This window comes from Juglans microcarpa x Juglans regia, chromosome 5D (genome assembly GCF_004785595.1).
Source record: "Juglans microcarpa x Juglans regia isolate MS1-56 chromosome 5D, Jm3101_v1.0, whole genome shotgun sequence".
Classification (NCBI taxonomy): Eukaryota; Viridiplantae; Streptophyta; class Magnoliopsida; order Fagales; family Juglandaceae; genus Juglans; species Juglans microcarpa x Juglans regia.
In genome coordinates this window covers 16,036,188-16,056,723 of record NC_054602.1, presented here as the reverse complement: position 1 = coordinate 16,056,723, position 20,536 = coordinate 16,036,188, and the positions used below count along the sequence as shown (strand labels likewise).

The window sequence follows — 20,536 nt, the reverse complement described above, 5'->3', positions numbered from 1 at the left end:
GACTGCCTCATCTTCATGCTGCTCAGAGAATTTTACAATACATTAAAGACTCTCCTGGCAAAGGTTTATTTTTTCCTACTAGTTCCAATCTTCACTTGACTGCTTTTGCTGACTCAGATTGGCTGGCTGTTAGGACACTCGAAGATCTATAACAGGCTTTTGTATTTTTCTTGGCACATCTCTCATTTCATGGAAATCCAAGAAGCAATGCACAGTTTCCAGATCCTCAGCTGAATCTGAATATCGAGCCATGGCTAACACAGTTTGTGAGCTTGTGTGGTTACTTTCTTTGCTCCATGATTTACAAGTTCCTCACTCTCAAGCTGTTGCTCTCTATTGTGACAATAAGGCTGTCATTCATATTGCAACTAATCCTATGTTTCATGAAAGAACAAAGCACATAGAAATAGACTGCCATTTTGTTCGTGACAAGGTTCAAGCAGAAGTTGTGAAGCTTTTTCATGTTTCCTCTCATCATCAATTGGCAGATTGTTTTACCAAACCATTAGGATTTCCTTTGTTTTCTGATCTTGTATCCAAGCTGGGCCTTATCAACATACATGCTCCATCTTGAAGGCGGGGTATTAGAGATAGTATTGTTTCCATTAGTTCTGTTTTAGTTCTGTTATGTCTCTATTATTAGTAAGTTACATTTTAGTTACATTTTTAGTAACAGATAGGTTAGTTTTGTTGCTTAGGTATTTAAAATATTTCTTTCCCGCCTATTATACACGGTATATAAAGCATTTCTGCTTTGATGTATAAACAGAAGTCTTAATACAGAAAAGAATTCGATGGTCTGCATCTTTTTGGCACTTTCTTGATATCAATCTTAACAAACTGACCATTTTATTTTTGCAATAATATTCCAATACGTACTCGTTTTTATAGTGAACTCTAGCTTTATGCTAATTTATAATTTCATGGAAATGATATATATTAGACCAGTCTTCTTAATTAATTAGTTATTTTAATTTTGAAACCAGACCTACGTACGTATGTACCTTAATTCTCATAAGCATTAAATGATGAAAATTAATTGAAAAAACATATATATATATGCTATATAACCTACCTAGTAATTAGATAAAACTAAATTTTTTGGGTGGGTTTGAGGCTTATCATGAATTAATGACCTATTTTTCTTTCTATTTGTTAATTATTGATTATTCAGTCATATATATCTAAATGGCTTGAGTTAGCTATAGAAATTAATGTCTTTGATGTTGATGTTGAAACATTATACATATTGATTATATCAGTGATCTAGAATTATGGGTTCACATGCATGCATGAGAAGATCGATTGAAAAAACGCATGCATTTCTTGTCTTTCACGAGGTAGCTGAGGATGTTCTGCATGAATTGCTAGTTTAATTTCTACATATATACATAGAAAATGCTATTGAAGTAGCTAGATTATAATGTGGTTGAGAACAAACATTATAACCATGATCCATACATACATACATACATACATACATACATACATACATACATACATATTTAATAATTAGTCATTTAAATGTTAATGATCCATTCATCTCCAATACATCATGAGCAGCTTAGATCTAATTGCACCAGTAAAAAGATGAGTTGATCAGTAGTTACAACCATTATCATTAATAATGGATAGCTAAAAGTCCCACAACTTTTATATATGTTAATAATTACCAACTTCATGGACAATTAAAAGTACAGGAATTTCATTAGTTGGGTTAATCCTTTTGGTTCCTTTTAATTTTTGAAGAAAAAGTACAGAATAAACCTTTTTTCACATTAATCAAGATTATCATGCATGATCAAATAAGCTAGAATCTTTGCCAAAAGCTTCTGATTAAACCTTTTTATTGTGAAATCTCATGAATTGCGTGACACTACGAATTAGCCAAAAGTCACTTTTTTTCATGATTCAACAATAGCATCTTTGTGATTTTGAAGCTTCCTTATGCTGGTATTCTATATATTCCGATTGTTTGCAATGATATGATGGGCAAAGGGTTAATGGTAGTTTATTGTTTGGAAATGTTTGGAAGTTGGTTTTTAGTCCAACAAAAATCATCCAAAATGAATACCGGACATAGGCCTACTCTTGCTCTACCTTCTTCGTCCTTGGTAAGGATGGCGATGAGGATCTCCAGAGCAAGGTGGTTCTCTTTCTTAAGAAGAGTATTCCACTACCAGAATGGATCAAGATCTGATCTTAGCTCGAATCCTTTCAAGTCAAGCACTTGGATGCTGATGGAATTTATAGTTTTGGTGATTCAAATAAGCATCACAACATTTACTATAGCCATTTCCAAGGAGAAGCTTGTTTGGCCAATGAGAATATTGATTGTTGGTTATAATATTGGATGTGTTCTTAGTCTGTTGCTACTCTACGGCTGCTATCGGCATCATCTCAATCATGGAGATGGTTTTGGCCTTTCTGATGTGGAACAGCAGAGGGGCAGTGAATAATCTAGGTATGCTAGCTTTACATACAGTTCGCCCTTTCAGCTTCTATGATTCATTTATATTTTTCTCTTAAACAAAATCATTGGTTTCCATGCGTTGTACTAATAGTGAAAACTCGTCTATTGGGATCATTACAAAGATTTGTGAGCTAGTTATAAAACATCATGCAACTGTTATTGAGGATAAGTCTTTGATTTTGTTCTTTGGGTGAAATTATTGAGGAATTATGCAAACAACTTAGTAGTGATGAACCCTTAGTGATATGATAAAAGCCTCAAGTTATAACAAATAACTTCAAATCAATTCGATAATGGTTGGTGGTCACTATATTTTGTACTAGGCCACCTTAGAGTTTTAATCGTATTGGCAGCTATATTTAAATGATGAAAAACAAGATACAAACTCATGAATTGGCTGCTTTTATTTTTTTTCACACCCAAACTAGTTTCCATAAATTTAGTGAAAGTGTTACAGAGAGTTTTTGACAACTCAAGAGCTTTTCGAAGCCTTCTAATTGATTGCTACAATGGATACAGGATCTCACATCTAATGAACAAATGCCGAACTTCACTAGAATTGTTCTTTGCATTATGGTTTGTGATGGGTAATGTTTGGGTAGTTGACTCTCGATTTGGGTCCTTCCATCGAGCCCCAAAACTGCACGTGCTATGCATCTCCCTGCTAGCTTGGAATGCAATTTGCTATTCATTTCCATTTTTGCTATTTTTCCTGCTATGCTGTTGCGTGCCAATGATTAGCAACCTCGTCGGATACAACATGAATGCGGGGTCAATTGATAGAGGAGCATCCGACGAGGAAATTTCTCAGCTTCCCAGCATCCGACCTTGCAAATGATGATCTAGTAAGTCTCATTTCTTTCAACTTACACTTACAGATAAGCTAATATCTTTCATAGGACAGAACAAATTTAGTAGATTCTAAGTCAAAAGAATATATTGGTGTGTTGAAAGTTGAAGTGCTGATGAGATTGTCGTGTTTTCTTTGTGTTTGTGTCGGGAATGATAGGAATGATGCATTTGCATAACCAATTACTTGGATAGGGAAGAATTAAGGAGGTTGCCATGTTGCCATGTCTTCCACCTCAAGTGCATAGATCAATGGCTCCAAATTACATCTTCTTGTCCTCTTTGTAAACAAGAACTAGGGAGGTAGTACACTATATATATATATATATATATATATATATTGGGAAACACATTTTTTGTGGGGTAGTACATATGTTTTGAAGAGTTTCCATTGATTTGGAGTTGCTCACAAGATGGCCTTCACCTGTTGCTTTCACTTTTGTCATGTTAAGTTTATGTGGTGTCAAGGATTTTGATCTGGAAGGCCTTAACAAACTCTTCCCATTGCCTTCCTTATTCTACCTCAAGATGCTTGGTATGGTGTTAAGGTCAGAAAAATGTATAAATGGATTATATTTATTTGTCATTTATGCTTTACAAAGGGATTGTATTAACTTAGATGATGTGGACAGGGATTGCCTGGTGTTCCATGGTACAAATAACGCCTCCTTCATCAGAAATCTCTTGGTTCCCTGATGGTCATTATTCTCATAAGGACTGTGCAATATAATTTCTCTAAGCTGAGGGTATGTAAACTTCACCAATCCATATTGCTAATTTGATTATGTTCTATATTTGTGATGACTTTGATATAATTGCTAGACATGAATTGCTTTAACTTAATTGCTTTAACCTGGTTATTTTTATCTATATGCTGCACCTAGAGGCTGAGATAGGATGTGTTATCCTTTCTTTTGGTGATTAGATGAGTTACCCAATTAACTGCATTATAGGTGGTTATATTAAAAAATTAATGTATACATGCACCTATGCTTACACATTGTAGATAAAAGACATGAAAAAAAACCTAGTAGACAAGTTAATTGAAAACTCGAGATCTCACAACATTAGTTCAAAATTTGTTTCACTTAATGTTTTCCTTTATGCATTTTACATTAAAAAAAAGCATGCTCATGTTAATTTTATTTGCTTAGGAATCATATATATTTAATGCAATCATATATTTAATGTTGTTTCACTTAATGTAATCAGCTTGCCAGTTGCCTTTATTTAATGCAGCCATTATAGCATTAATAAAGTGAATGTACATTGTGAAAATGATGAATGTACATGGAAATGAAGAAAATGATGAATGTACATTGTGGTTGACTTTGAGAACTAAAGAAGAATGTATATGTTTGCAGCAATTAACATCAATGAAGAATGCATCAAGTTTTGAGAAGAAGAGTTGAAGAATGAAGTTTTGAGATTAAGGCAATTTTGAGATCATGACGAAGGCCAGCAGCTTCCAAGGGATGATCAAGGCTTGCTTAGGAAACTCTAGTTACCCTATATTGAAGAGAGGAGGACACCTATAAAACAATATTGATATATTGTGGGGTGTTAAGTAGTACTTTAGACTAAACTATCATCAATTTCAATTTGAGCAATTTTCATTAATGTATGATGTTGGGGATGTTTAAACCATCTATCTATATATATATATATATATTTCAATGATGATTAATTCATGATATTGTATGCTTATTAGGAAATATAATTGATCAGATGGTTTAATGGATTAAACTGATGTTGAAAGCAGGCTGAATTGTATACAGAAAAAATATTTCAACTCATTCCGACGAGTTAAAGCTAAAATATTATAGATGAATTGATTCATTTCCGGCGATTATATCTTGGCGAAATTACTAAGTATCGACAATAATATTTAATGGGAAATACTTTTTTCGGCTACACTATCTCGCGACAATAGCTCCATTTCGACTTTTTTTTTTCTAATTAGATAATATATATATATATATATATATATATATAAGGGCAATGCAAAAGAGCTTAATATATAATTATGAAGGACTTTCATGATTTACATATATAGTATTTCAATTAAGAACATTATATTGAAGACCGACTAGATAATCAGTTTGCTTACCCATCTTAAGTTTTAAATTATGAACTACACTTTATATATATATATATATATATATATATAGTTTAGTATTTAAACTTATAATGACTAACTTATAAGGTGGTTCTAAGAACCTGGATTTGATATCAGTTAAAGTCATAGCTCATAATTGTAAATACAATATATATTCCTCCATCATAAGTAAGCTGCATCTTATCAATAAAATTTACAAATTAAGTAACGTCCTAATCTTAAAAAATTACATCTCTAATTTGATGATTCCATTATTTTTTTTAATGTTGTATGATTATTTTGGGATATTGAGAGTACTTTGCCGTGTTCTTAATTAATTATGTTGTAGTCATTGATGTTCTTGTAGAAAAATGTATACGTCTGATTTGAACAACTAAGTTTTATGTGATAGAGTCTTTGGAGTTTATACTTCATGTATAGTTTGGATGTGATATTAAATGACATGAACTAATTTCCTAACCCTCTGGATATGGGGTGTTACAGATTATACTTAAATTTTATGGCAAATTCTTTCGGAAGGCTTCCGCAGCAAAGCTTGAGTCGTAGATGACAAGTTTCAAGACAAAATGCTATGAATTTTTGTTGACTTTCCAGTAGAGGCCGAGACTCAATGAACATGTATTCTTGAAGGAAAGGTGAGAGATCTAGTGGAAAAGATAAAATTGGTTCCAATGGCTTAGAGTGTCCATCCAATCCGAGATGGACGTCGATCCGTCTACGTCGATTTGAGATGGCTTAGAGTGTTTCCCACACGACCATCTCTCTTTGTTCTACTTCCCTCTATTTTATTTCTCTTCAGTCTTCATACACGGGATCTGGCCGAGTTATCTCAAAATATATGCAAGAGGTGGTCGCTCAACTCTCTAAAATAATAAAATTCATTCAATAACCCTATAGAAGATGCGAAACTTAACTTTCATTGATACAAAGATGTCCTATATATGAGGGTTGTATAGGGCTTTGCATTTACAAATTCAAATATATAACGTTATCAAAATATTCAAAAGTTGAAGTTATAAAATATAATTAAGTATAGTATAAATCAATCTACACCAATTAAAACATCCATCCATGATCACCCAAAGGCTTGCAAAGAAATTTTATATGCAATCAGAGAAGAACATCTATTATCTGCTGGCTGGAGAGCAACAAAGATTTATTTATGAGATATTTTATTTATCATCTTTTTTATTATAATCATTACAAGAAATATAGGCGCTAAACGCATTTCCTCCGCCATAGATGAGGACAATTAATAAAATTGGGAGTCTGTCATATTTAATAAAATATATATATAAAAAAAACAGAAAATGCACCAAAAAAAAGAAAAAAGAAAAAGAAAACAAAACGCACCGTCTTCCTCCCAAAACCAAAATCCCCCAAAAACCCTTATTTCCTTCACCTTCTCCTTCCCCCTAAAATCCCCACGCGTCCCACCCCCAAAAACTTAAAAGCTCCACTTTCTCTCTCTCCCCCATCCTCGTCTCACTAATTCTCCCTCTCCGTGGTTAGGCCGCCTCTCTACAAGCTGTGCAGCTCCTCCGCTACTTATGAAACCCCGGTAAGCCTCTAAATCCTCTTCTATCTGTCTCGATCTTTATCTGTGTATTCGGTTCCGACTCTCCCTCTCAATAACTATCTCTTCGTACTAAGCCAGTCACTGTGACTAGTGGAGGCCGCCGCAACCTGTCCAGCCACGTTGCCTCGCTCTGTCGAATCCTCGCTGCAGCGCCACCTCGCCCACGAAAATCCAGCCCACCACCACTCCTAGTTGGGTAAGATACTCTCTTGCTTTACCCATGGAACCTAATGTCATCCATGATTGTGTCTTTGTTTTGGAGTCGGGTGACTTTGACGGGAGAGTCAAAGGGAGTGAACAAATATAAATCAGATGGGGTAGATTTTTTTAGTGCTGGTGTTTAACTGTCAAAACATGTAGAAATCGACAATTATAAATGCCAAGCGTGCAAAAGTAGTTCATATTAAATAATTCACATGCGTATGATGATCTGCAAATGACTAGCTACATATAACAACATTTGGCATTTTAATAAGAAAAGGGAATTAACTAATTCATATCTTATTGATTTAAGTTTGTCACAAACCTATTTGGCTTGAGTGAGCTTTTGAATTCTTTCTCTCTCTATGCTGCTTGGTTGGTATATATTAGGGTGAATGCATTTACTGTGGCAGCTGTTTGATTGGGCCTTGTGGAGCCGATGCTGCAGTGGCGCAGTGGCGATTGATTAATGTTTGTTTTTTGGTGGAGTTGTGGCCAAGTTATTTAATTAATGTGGTTGTTTTTGGCCATGTATTTTGTGGTTCCTCTTGTTGATCAGTACTGGTTGTTTTATTGTAGTAAGATCTTTTTGAGGTTGGCAGCTGCTAGAGCTACTGAGGAAATCCACCGATGATTTCTACCAATTGTGTAATTTTTTTAAACATTTGTTTTTGTTAAAAAACCTACAAATTCATTAAAAAAATACTTTCTTAACCATTAAGTTAAAAAAAATAATAATTCGATACAAAATTTCGGTGCATGGATATTCCTTGCTCATGAAAGTTAGACCAAATACCAAAATCTTAAAGATCAAATACTCTCTCAAACACTCCCTCAAGGCTCAAAATGCAATTTATGCCTTGATTGATAATATAATGAGAAGGTTTACACGGATATCTTATAAAAGTAAACTTGCCAATTAACATAACTTGATCATGTAAATTATTAGATCTACTTCACAATTAGAAAGCTTTATAATCTGATATCTCATGTCAAGCCATGTCAGTTTATAAGTTTTTGTAAGATTTCTATACAGACCAAGCATTTCTCCTCAAAGAAAAAACCCCACAAAATGGACATGAATTAAAGTCTGAAGTGATGATCTAATAGAAGTCTTAAAGTTTGGGATATGAGTATAATGCATATATATGAATCTCTTTTGCTTTGACACATTTACCATTATGGAATGTAGGAATTGATTACTTATCGGTTGCTGCCTTTGAAGATTTGATCCCATCTCATCTTGTTTTCTTGGAAGGCTGGGTAAGAAATTCTTTCCCCATTGAGTGAAACTTAGGCAACCACTAGGTTGGTTTTATGAGAACTTTATTCTTGGAGTTGAAATGAACTGTCATTAAAGTACTTTGGAAAAGCAGAAACCTGCGTATTGGTTCCCAAAGAAAGAAAAAGAATTGTTTTTATGTGAGTGTGATATTGGAGTTTTAGCTGTTTATGTACAACATTTGACTACTTTTTTAGCCACTTTTAGATTGATTTCTTAATATGTTGTTTCCTAATGAAAACAATTGGGTCATAATTTGGAACAAGTGAAATTGTAGTAAGGTGGTGTCTATCGTGATGATATTTGCAATAAATGAAAAAAAAAACTATAATTATCTTTCCGTCATTGGCTTTCTATATAACATGGTCTGGAAAAATATACTAATTGGCCATTGTAGAGCATGTTATTTTAGTCGTGCTCAGGGTCAATGTCTTCTTCCTGATTATTTGGGTTGACTGATGAACATTGAGCTGACATCTACCATAATGGTGTTCAAGTGGCGTATTTTTATCTAGCTCTTTGTTTTCGAACTCTGTTTTTAATATGGATTTTTGCTATTTAGTTTCTTTGAGCAATGCTAGCTAGATATAATTGTAGGAATATATCTTGGATAGGTATAACTTGCCCATGCAAATTACCTTAATCATAAGTAATCGGGATTGAAGTGACTTACCTTAATAGGAGGATGAACAACTTTGTGTCATCCCTCTTCGGGAGAAGACAAGAAGCTAAGATAATTGGTAATGAAGCAATGGCATATGGGTACAAGATACTAATGAACTCGTTGTACGGTAGATTTGGTATAAATCCATAAAGTACTATAACAGAGGTATGCAATAGGGAAAGATATGACTATTTGACATAGAGGGACGAGGAATGATCTAACATCAAGAGTAGAGTTGGAGTTGGAATTACCTTAATCAGGTTCTAATTAACAAAATAATATACACTCTTGACACCCTTTCTTACTACTTATGTTCATACCTACAAGTACCTTTGCTTTTGCTTATTATTGCACACCTCTAATAATATATATGCTTATAAGTTTAAATACATATGCCGGTTTGCACCCGGACATGGTAGCCACAACCAACTAAATAACTTTTCCCTTACTTTACATTATTCTATGTGGCATTGTGCTGAATTTATCCCTTACTAAACAACTTCCCCTCCTCTACTTGTTTCTAGATAGACAAGAGTTGGATGCAAATCACTGATAAATTTGGATCTAAGGAATATGCTAAAGGAGTTAAGGAGTTCATTAACTTGGCCCGATCTCATGCTACTAGTGACGAAATTCGTTGCCCATGTGTCATGTGTTCAAATAATTACTTCCTACCTATAGGCCAGGTAGAAAGACACTTGTTCATTAAAGGTATTGAGAAGAATTACACGACGTGGATTTTCCATAGCGAGGAGGAAGATTTAATCATAAGTGATGATGATGATGATCTACATGATCCCCAAGAAGAGGATGATTACATCAATGACATCGATGTTATGTTACAAGATTTTCGAGCTGGGACATTTCCTAATGTTCCCATAACTTAGTCATTCCATACTGAGGGTCCGCCATCGGTTGATCCTGAATCATCGCCAACTTTCGACCAGTTGTTGGCTGATTCCCGGTGTCCTCTTTATGAAGGTTGTACAAAGTATTCTAAACTATCATTCACTGTCAAGTTGCTGCATATCAAAACACTTGGTGGTTGGAGTGTAAAGTCTTTCGACATGCTTTGTCACTTGCAAAAGTCAGCTTTTCCCAATGCCCTTTTGCCAAACTCATATCAAGAGTCACATAACTTGGAAAAAGGCCTGGGCTTTACTTACACCAAGATACATGTTTGTCCGAATGATTGCATACTTTATTAGAGGGAAAATGTAGATAAAGATGAGTGTCCGAAATGTAAACTCCCAAGGTGGAAATTCAGCGAAAGTAAGCAAAGACGAATTCCTCAAAAGGTTCTACGACATTTCCTGTTGAAGCCAAAGTTGCAGAGATTGTTAATGTCACAGAAAACAGCAGCTGATATACGGTGGCACAAGGATCAGCGCGTTATTCAACAGGGTATTCTAAGTCATCCAGCTGACTCTGAGGTGTGGACAACATTTGATCAAGAGCATGCTTGGTTCGCGGCAGATCCAAGAAATATCAGGCTTGGTTTAGCTAGCGACAGTTTCAACCCATTTAATAATTTGGCTAAGCCTTACAGCGTATGGCCAGTGATTCTTGTCCCTTACAACTTGCCCCCATGGTTATGCATGAAAGATCCATTTTTTATCACTTCACTCTTGATTCCTGGACCAAGATCACCGGAAAATGAAATCGATGTTTATCTTCAGCCTCTGATAGATGAATTGATTGATCTATGGGATAATGGTGTTGATACATACGATGCAAACGCTAGAGAGACTTTCCGATTGCATGCAGCATTGCTGTGAACAATCAATGACTTCCTTGCTTATGGAAACCTCTCCGGGTGGAGCACTAAGGGGAATATGGCATGTCCATTGTACAAGGAAGAAACAGATTCAATGTGGTTGACATATAGCCAAAAAATTGTTACATGGGTCATCGCCGATTCTTGCCACCGGACCACATCTGGAGAAAGAAAAAGAAGACTATTTTTAATGGCTATGCAGAGCATCGCGGCCTGCCTACGGTGTATTCTGGAGAAGATATACTGATTCAACTTCAAGATATTCTTGATGTAAATTTTGGTAAAGGCATAAAGAAAAGAAAGCATACTATAGACGAGTTTAATTGAACCAAAAAAAGTATCTTCTTTCAATTGCCGTATTGGTCGACTATAAAGATTAGACATAATCTAGATATAATGCATATTGAGAAGAACATTTGTGACAACATCTTAGGAACTTTGATGAATATCTCTGGAAAAACTAAATATCATCCTAATGCACGTCGTGATCTTTCCAATCTCAATATAAGGAAGGAGTTACACCTTATTCAGGATGATACACGCATTAGTATGCCACATGCATGTTATATGTTGTATGGAGCTGAGCGGACTAGTTTCTGTAATTGGTTGCGAGGTGTGAAATTCTCAGATGGATTCACTTCAAACATTGCCAAATGTGTTAGTGTACCTGATTGTAAAATCTCGGGGATGAAAAGTCCTGATTGCCATATTTTCATGCAAAGGTTACTTCCTACTGCAATTTCTGGATACTTACGCCAAGATGTTCGATTGGCACTAACTGAGTTAAGCACTTTTTTCAAAGAATTGTGTGCTAGAACATGTAAGTTTGAGATGGTTTTTCTGCCTACCTTCTTTGATGTAATGGTGCACTTAGCCTACCATTTGCCACGTGATGCTCTGCTTGCAGGGCCAGTTCAATATAGGTGGATGTATCCTTTCGAGAGGTATCTTGGAAAATTCAAGAGATATGTTAAGAATAAGACCTGCCCGGAAGGTTCAATAGCCAAGGCCTATATCCATGTAGAATGCTTGAATTTTTGTTCCATGTACCTCCACGATGTCGAGACTAGATTCAATCCCCTCGAACGTAATGTTGATGAAGGAGATGAGGGTGTACAAGAGGGACTATGTGTTTTTTCACAGAAGGTGCGCCCCATGGGTTTTGCTTCACGTCACCGATTAGACGATAACATTTTCTTAAAAGCCAGATGGTATCTTCTTAATATTTGCACAGAGATTGATCTATACCTTAAGTAAGTAACCAAACTACTTACCAACTTAGTAATTTTCAATTCTAAAGATACTGATTTACGTTGCATCTCCTACACATACTTAACCGCTTGAGTTCTTTTGTCTAGTGTGCACTACATGCAGGTCAGTGAAGAGTATCCTGATGATGTCGATAGTATGCATGCTGCAAAATTCCCATATTGGTTCAAGTCACATGTAGGGAAATTCATTTAGAAGTTCACCCCTATATGAGTTTTGAATATGTTTGGCTTTACTTTATGCGGTTCCTTGTTTCAACTTGTGATAGATTCAAAGTCTGCTTGCTGATAATCCCGGAGAAGTTTCGAAGGATCTATATGCCCTAGCATGTGGTCCTAACCCTTGGGGTGCATCCTATTCAGGTTGCATAACCAATGGTATAAGATTTCACACAAAAAATCGTGAAGAACATCGTCACACCCAAAACTCAGGTGTCATGGTGATTAGTGAACAACCAGAATCTGAAAAGCTTGAGTTCTTTGGTAGACTAATAGACATTTTGAAAATCCGCTACATGGGTTGGCGTTGTGTTTGCTTATTCAAATGTGAATGGTTCGACATCTCTGATTCCAAACAAGGGATACGTGTGGAAAAACATTTTATTAGTGTGAATATGTCTCGGACAGCTTATAAGGACAACCCTTTTGTTTTGGCGTGCCAAGCGTCGCAAGCGTTTTACCTAAAAAATCGCAGCATCCGTGGTGATTGGTATATAGTGCAAAAGGTCAAAGGTCCAACTATGACCTTCCACGAAAACCCCTAATTGAAGATGATGCATCTGATTTTAGCAACGTTGATGCATACCAAGTGGATAATTCTGGCGATGCTTACGTGAATGTCCATGCTGATGACATTCCACTGCAAACAAACATGCACAGGCCTAATGTTGAGCCGGAGCAGATTGAAGTTGACACATCGGTAATGCAAATGTCAAATTGCAACCAGTTTGAGAGGGGGTTTATCAATGACGATACAAGTGAAGATAGTTCTTCTCACAGCACCGAAGTGGAGTGTAGCATAGAAGAAGATAGTCTCTCAGAGGATGAGATGAACTAGCCACTTCAAAGTTGGTAATTACACTGTGTCTCCATACAACCCATTTTGTTTGGCTTATCCTAAATATCATTTCTCAAATTAAAGACCCATATTTTCCGTCTCTCGCAGGAACATCAAGGTCGTTAGCAATGTGCAATTTACTTCAAGAATAGGGGATCTTCCATTGAATGGATGTGTAATTTGCTTGAGAATTATTTAGTTTGTTATCTTTTGCCAATTTAGCCAAGTTTGTAATGACAGCACACTAGGAGGCATTACTTCCTAAATGTCCTGGTTAATTTATGAAGAATTAGCTAGCCAGCATAAGCAAATTATTAATTAGAGGCCATTGGAAATCGATAGATCGAAGCTAGCCACTATATATTATCCATGATCAATTGATGTCTTCTTTTTATTAACTTCATGTAAAAATATTTATGACACATGATAATTTAGTTTGAAATATTTATCCATGAAATATTTATTATATCATATCATTCCAGCTTCAATATGTTTTGCTTTTATTACTATATATTTAGTTTGAGTCTCTCGCCGATCGATGATCTCTTCATGCCCTTCTCAACTGATCTCACTGTAGAACTAATTCCAAGTACTTCTTCCTCAAAAACTGTTCATTCACTGTATGTATGCCCTCTCATTAATCAATTAGAAATACCATATTATATATATATATATATGATCATATATCACTTGCGCGCGCTGCAAAACAAAAGTCACTTGCATATATATATACACACATATATATACATGATCACGAGTACTAGGACAGACAACTCGAACTTTAGAATTTTAGCAGTCTCTTCATGCTGTTTTGAGTTTTGCTAATTCGTTTATCATCATCATTATATATAGTTGTCTTTTGTCGTAACCTAGCTAGCAGCTTGCTGCTTGATGTCTATGTCGTCCTTGAAATTGAAAGTAAGGTTAAAGATTAATTATTCTGGTTGGTTCTAGTAGTACTACTATTGGTCACAAACTAAACAGTTAAGCAGCCTTTTATTTATTTTTTCCAGCAACATTCCAAGCTGGACTTTATTATATATTATGTACAACGTCCTTGTACAAAGCCATCGAAATGAGGGTAAATATTGATGCATGAACCTCTCTAGCTAGCCACGTTGAAATTTCCTAATCCGCATGTGTTGGAATTCGATGATCTGTGCATGCATGCCGCAACAAATTATTTACCATTGGGTGTACAGTACTAGTAGTTTATATATACGTACGTTCCTATTAATTTGATCCCATCATATCATGTCACATCACATGCATTAATTATATGCTCAGAGGCAATATCAAATTGAAATTAAATTAGTATATATATATATAGGATATTGTACATTCGTTATTGACTTATTGTAGCAGTACTACCTACTCGCGTTAACAACTTTCAAAACTGTTCAAATTAATTGAGGACCTTATGATAATTAAATTGGATATTACGAATTGAACCATGCCTTGCTTTGATAATCTCCTGAAACTGTCTCACCAATCAGGACAAAACTAACCACTATTTGCTTCATGATCTTAGAAATCACTCAGAGTTTTGTTTGCCTAAAATATATATGATCTAGTATATATTCTGTAATTTGAATATTACTGCATAATTAAATTAGATGACATTAGAAAAGATATTGGACTTTTAATTTTTTTTCCTCTTTCTACAATATCATGTGCATGACCTAATTATAATCGCCTGTGTTGCAATATCATACTTAAAATTAACATATTATAACTAACTGAGTTGATCATGTTATATATTAAACTTGTTCATGTTTCATACTGTGTGAGTGACATTGCTTAAGCCAATAAAGAGTAATGGTGCCAAAAATATTAATACTTAAAGAGGGCAGAGAATCATGTACAAGATCAACTTCATATATAAGGCTTTTACCTAGCATCTCTCTCTCTCTCTCTCTCTCTCTCTCTCTCTCTATATATATATATATATATATACACTCATTGATCAATGACTGATCAAGCTGCATATATATTTTTGAGACATCTTCCCCATTAATTAAGGAGAATATGATCTTCTCCACTACACTTGAGATTAATAGATATAATACATATAGTGTAAAATATTGATCAGTCTTTTGATCATTTCAGATTATATATCATGCTGACAAGTACTGAATTAATTAAAATACTTCATAGTTTACACTAGATATAATATATATATATATATATATATATATATAGAGAGAGAGAGAGAGAGAGAGAGAGAGAGGTGACCAGTGCATACACTAGCTACTAGTTATACTCATGTTAATTCTGCATAATATCACAGGTTGAACTGTATTTGCAGCGAATTAGGGATCAATTTTGCAATCAGTCTGCAAGTACGTACTAGCATGCATATTTGCCTTAAAAATTAAGAATGTTTTTCCTTTTTCTTTTCGTTTACTATACTAGACGTACATTTATAATATCCGGTAGCTTGCATACTATATTGCATGGTAAAGTAGTAGTACTCATGCGTAAGCATTATATTTGAGACAGACTCTAGATCTACATTCAATCACGAGATTATTTTGTAATCCATGCAAGTATTAATTCAAGATATAGCTCTAGCTAGCTAGCTAGGTTGAAAACAGCTAATTAATTGGTTTTACAATTCTCACGTACAAAAATGCATGGTAATTAAGTTATCATCTTGTTTCTTTTCTTTGACTGGAACAAGGGATATTGTTGGCGCTGAGATCAGAACTATCTGATTATGATTTTCATTACTAACGGATCATAATTAATATCTGCTCAAGATCATTAGGTTTTTATATTTTAAACAAGACCCATGCATGATGCATGATGCATGAGCTTCCATGAATGTTGAAGCCAAAAACTCATGAAGGGTTTCAGTGAATTACACACATACAAACACACAGACATATATATTTATATATAGGTCATGTGTATAAAGCATGAGCTGATGATCACTAGATTATGCATGTTTATTGAGTATATATGAACTAGCTAGCTTGTCATGGTTATCCAAATTAATTGGATACTTCTATATATATATATATATATATTCTGTAATTTTACTGGGTTTGAGAGGCCGGGCATGATCATTTGCATAAAGAATGATCTAATTAGATTACTACAACTTGAATACAATTCCAGTACCCCGGCCGTTAGCAGTGTGCAATTTACTTCAAGAATAGGGGATCTTCCATTGAATGGATGTGTAATTTGCTTGAGAATTATATAATTTGTTATCTTTTGCCAATTTGGCCAAGTTTGTGATGTCAGCACACTTGGAGGCATTACTTCCTAAATGTCTTGGTTAATTTGGACCATTCCCTTAAACAAATAGTAGCATGATGATGAACTGATTGTAATATTCTAAACTAAAGTATAATCATATATAAATAATTGTATCCTTTTAGTGTGATTGCAGGAATAATATTGGTTGTTCAGTTTTTTTGGCAAGCACACCACCTAGAAGTTTGTTTATATAGCGTGCTTCATCAATGCCGATAACTGGAAGAGGTAGAGGTCGATCATGCGGCGTGAGCTACGGTTGGGGGAGATCTCAGAGCAATGATGAAGTTCGGAATAAAGTACCCATTGCTGCGATGGATCTTAGAGATGACTCATCCTCAAGCTCAGATGACTTAACCGATCCACCTAATGTCGTCCCAAGCACAGAACCGAATGACATGCCAGCAGTTGATTCGTCACTAAGCACAAACCCGTCTAGTATTAATCTAATTTAGATTTATATTGTTTTACATTTTGGATATTGTTTTACATTATATGTTTAACATGTTGATTAGTTTAATTATTGAACTATGATGACATTTTCACTCTTGGAAACAACCTAGTACCACTTCGCCAGAAGCATGGGCGAGGAGCTGCAAAGAGCACAGAGTTTGAAAAAGTGCAAAAGTATGGAAAGATACCCTTGAGGATAAAGGACGGTGAAACTGCACCTTGTTGTGAAAACGCTACCTTGTTTACTACAAGGGTTACCTGGTTGGTCAAGCACCATGTGGACTTGAGTCATGCTAGCTGGCACGATGTACCAGCTAATGAGAAGGAAGAATTAATTACACGCATTCAGGTAAAAGTAGGAGAATGCAATACATGTTCAAATAGAGTAGATGAAAGCCTAACATTGGTAATGTAAAACTCGGGGCTGAGAGATTATAATTAATACTCTTGATGTTTTGTCTGTAGGCTAACTTCATCCTCGACTGGACCAAGAAGAACCATCGTGATACGGTTACGAAGACACTACGCAAGCGGTTTAATCATATTCGCTATGATTTACATAGAACCTACAAGCAATATGAGAGCAATGAAGAAGCACTTGCGAATGTGCCACCGTTGGTGACACCAGCCACTTGGGTAAAGTTATGTGCTCGATATTCAAGCGATGACTTTAAGGTAAGTTGGCAGTCGTATACTTAATTAACATGCTGTGGAATTTTTTGGTAAAATAGTCACCTGTATTAAATGTTAGTTAGAACGGTTAGTTTTTGTTAAAATAGTCAACTATATCCACTTATGTTTTTAGTCATATAATCCTCTTGACACCTCTACATTCAATAAATGTATATCATGTCTTATGTGATTGCAGTGGATGTCTGAACGAAATAAAAGTAATAGGGAGAAGCAACAAAACAATCACACGGCTGGGCGAAGGTCATTTGTGCGGCTAATGGAGATGAGGGTAAGTCTCCATTTTGGTTGCAAGATGCACAACGACTGTATGTAACATTATTATTTCTTTGTGCTGTGTGATATGTTAGGCTTCTTCAAAGTTGTGTATTTCTTTTGTGTTCTCTATATATCAATGACTAATATAATTACTTGCACATTTAGTTATGAAAAAACAGAAAAAACACTCAACAATCGTTATTGTTTTTACTTTGTAAGTCGAATCCCAACAATTAATTTGATAGCTTGAATGAGAGTTTTATCTTGCAGATTTGAGTTCCATTGTGAATGCTAGCTACTTGTACGCTTTTAATTTGTACTCCATAATGGTGTTCATATATTCAATCTACGTTAGTGTGTAATTTATTTTATTTGCAGTCTGGGAACGAGGAGAATTTGGTTGATTTCTTTAAAGAAGTCAGGTGGTCAAAGAAGAATGACAAATTTGTGACTCCCATGACGGAAGAGAAATATATGAGTGTTAATTAAGTAAAATCCCATGATGTTTGAGAAAAACTAATGTCTATATTTTTAGTGCTAAGTACATATTACGAGCAATTAACCTATGTGATGTTTTCCAATGGTTGATAGAACGAGATGGCAGCAAAGATGGCAGAGCTGGAGCCTGAGAAGCGAACTAAGGAGGCTGCAACAACAATATCTAAGGAAGTTTTGGGCCACAGGCTAGGGTATGTACAGGGTCTCAGCGAGATGGTTATTCCCGAGTCATCTAGACAATCAACTAATGCCCGAATAGTAGAATTAACTAAACGTGCAGAAAGAAGTGAGAAAAAAGCTGCACATTATAAGGCTTTACATGATGACTTACGAGTGAATGTCATGTTATTAATGGAGAAACAAGACAAGTACGACAAGTTTATGGAGAGATATGAGTTAGAGAGGTAGACCCAGGGAGAGTCTTATAGAGAGACTCAGGGACCTGCATAGCCAGTTACTAAATTTGAGAGTAACAATTTTTTGTCAATTTTGGTAAGGAGATGAAAGTTAAAATAATATAACAAGAAAATGTCTCACATGTCTCACATATCTCCAGAACCTCCTCTTTTGTACATCAGTTACTGGTGTGAGGTAGGTAGTATATTTTTTGGTTAAGGATATTTTGTAGCTTTTGTCTAGCGATGTACGTTGCTTTTGCCACCAACATGCACATTGGAAGTTCTTGGTCATCAATGTACAATGAAATTGCTACAGCAAGGTAAGTTATCAATACATACGTAGCCTTTTAATAATATTATTAGTACCTGACTAACCTACAGATTTTCATTTATTCTTGTTCTGACATTGTTGCTTTTTATGTATCTTTCAACATCTATATGACTAAGAATAAATAACTTGTTTCATCATTATTCTGAAATTTTTTTTTTCTGTTTGGTCAATGAAGTTGCTGAATGAGAGATATCATAGAAGAAATCACCTTGGGTGAGTGCAGCGGACTTGCTATTTACTAGTTCCAATAAGCGCAAATTATGTACTTCTCATATAAAAAAATCATAAGTGCATATGGTTTTTCACCTATATAATTTGTTCTTTTTGGTGCGTACTTTGTTTGGCAGGATCAAATTGCCAAGTGTTGGATTTTTCTCACATTGGGTACTGTGATTTTGGAAGCTAGCTTTATACCAGACTAAAGAGCTAGCGTACTTAGAGATTTTCTGAAATGGACTCATTAGTCTTCTGAATCATGTAAAAGGTAGCTCCAATTTCAGGTGAGACCCTTGTATTAATTGTCAGAGTTTCTACATGTTCTATATATGTACATAATATATACATAGTTGGTTATTTTATTTAGAGATGCTATATTTTATTAATTGAATGCCTTGTAACTTAGGCCTTGAATATTATGTTTTTGCAGAAATATGTTGCATTTCTTTACAGTTGTGTTGAAGCACTTGAAGTAAAATCGGTGAACCAAATTCAACTCTTCCCATACTTGCTGAATATGGTGATTAGAAAGAAAAACACTTGCAATGAAGAAGCTGGTGCATTCATGAAGGCAACTTGCTGTTAGACATTTATAGTTTGAACAAAAAACACTTGTAAATTTATATTCCATTGTGATATGTTGGATGGTATTATGTAAAACGTACACTTAAATCTTGGTGAATTTTAAATGTACGTCGAGGTTATTTGAATGATGTTGACATATAATATATATGTGCAATCAGATATAAATTTATCCAAATATAGTATTTATAATTTATTAGCAAGCAATTATCTGTTATGAAATTACAAATATTAGGGAAAATAACACCACGACAAAATTCAAGCAAATAGAATAGGTTTTGAAAAAAAACAAAAAAACCATTTCCGGCGAACATAACTCGCCGAAAATAAATATAGCAATTAATATAGTAGACATTATTTGCAATTATTTACGGCGACTATATCATCGCCGCAAATAATTGACTTCGTGTTTCTGGCAAATGTCAATTATCGCCAATAATGGAAGTTTTTTGGCGACTTAAATTTGCCGCAATGATTATATTTCCGGCGATTAGTAGTCGCCGAAATAGACTTGAGCAACTATGCTAAAAGCCTTTACTGGCGATATAGATGATATTTCCGGCGAGTAGCGAGTAAT

The 20,536-nt window shown here is 35.0% G+C and overlaps 2 protein-coding genes across 5 annotated transcripts; both read left to right on the top strand.

Annotated features, from left to right (window-relative positions):
* Positions 1–1,665: 1,665 nt before the first annotated feature.
* LOC121264988 lies at positions 1,666–20,137 on the top strand. Of its 2 annotated transcripts, XM_041168412.1 has the most exons (10): positions 1,666–2,464; positions 16,670–16,971; positions 17,097–17,335; positions 17,452–17,661; positions 17,855–17,947; positions 18,313–18,408; positions 18,526–19,150; positions 19,337–19,374; positions 19,509–19,661; positions 19,808–20,137. In XM_041168412.1, the coding sequence occupies exons 2-7, from the start codon at positions 16,743–16,745 to the stop codon at positions 18,838–18,840; spliced, it is 1,182 nt and encodes a 393-aa protein (XP_041024346.1). In that variant the 5' UTR covers positions 1,666–2,464; positions 16,670–16,742; the 3' UTR covers positions 18,841–19,150; positions 19,337–19,374; positions 19,509–19,661; positions 19,808–20,137. The 2 variants fall into 2 exon arrangements, with proteins under 2 accessions (XP_041024346.1, XP_041024345.1); XM_041168411.1 differs by having other exon boundaries at positions 18,526–19,374.
* LOC121264987 lies at positions 6,831–13,686 on the top strand. Of its 3 annotated transcripts, none has more exons than XR_005940587.1 (6): positions 6,831–7,216; positions 8,414–8,484; positions 9,692–12,197; positions 12,303–12,390; positions 12,482–13,283; positions 13,378–13,686. XR_005940587.1 is itself a non-coding variant. In XM_041168410.1 (6 exons), exons 4-6 carry the CDS (start codon positions 11,341–11,343, stop codon positions 12,974–12,976), a joined length of 1,440 nt encoding a protein of 479 aa, XP_041024344.1. In that variant the 5' UTR covers positions 6,831–7,002; positions 7,099–7,216; positions 8,414–8,484; positions 9,692–11,340; the 3' UTR covers positions 12,977–13,686. The 3 variants fall into 3 exon arrangements, 2 of the variants coding, with proteins under 2 accessions (XP_041024344.1, XP_041024342.1); XM_041168410.1 differs by having other exon boundaries at positions 6,831–7,002; positions 7,099–7,216; positions 12,482–13,686; XM_041168408.1 differs by having other exon boundaries at positions 12,482–13,686.
* Positions 20,138–20,536: the final 399 nt, after the last annotated feature.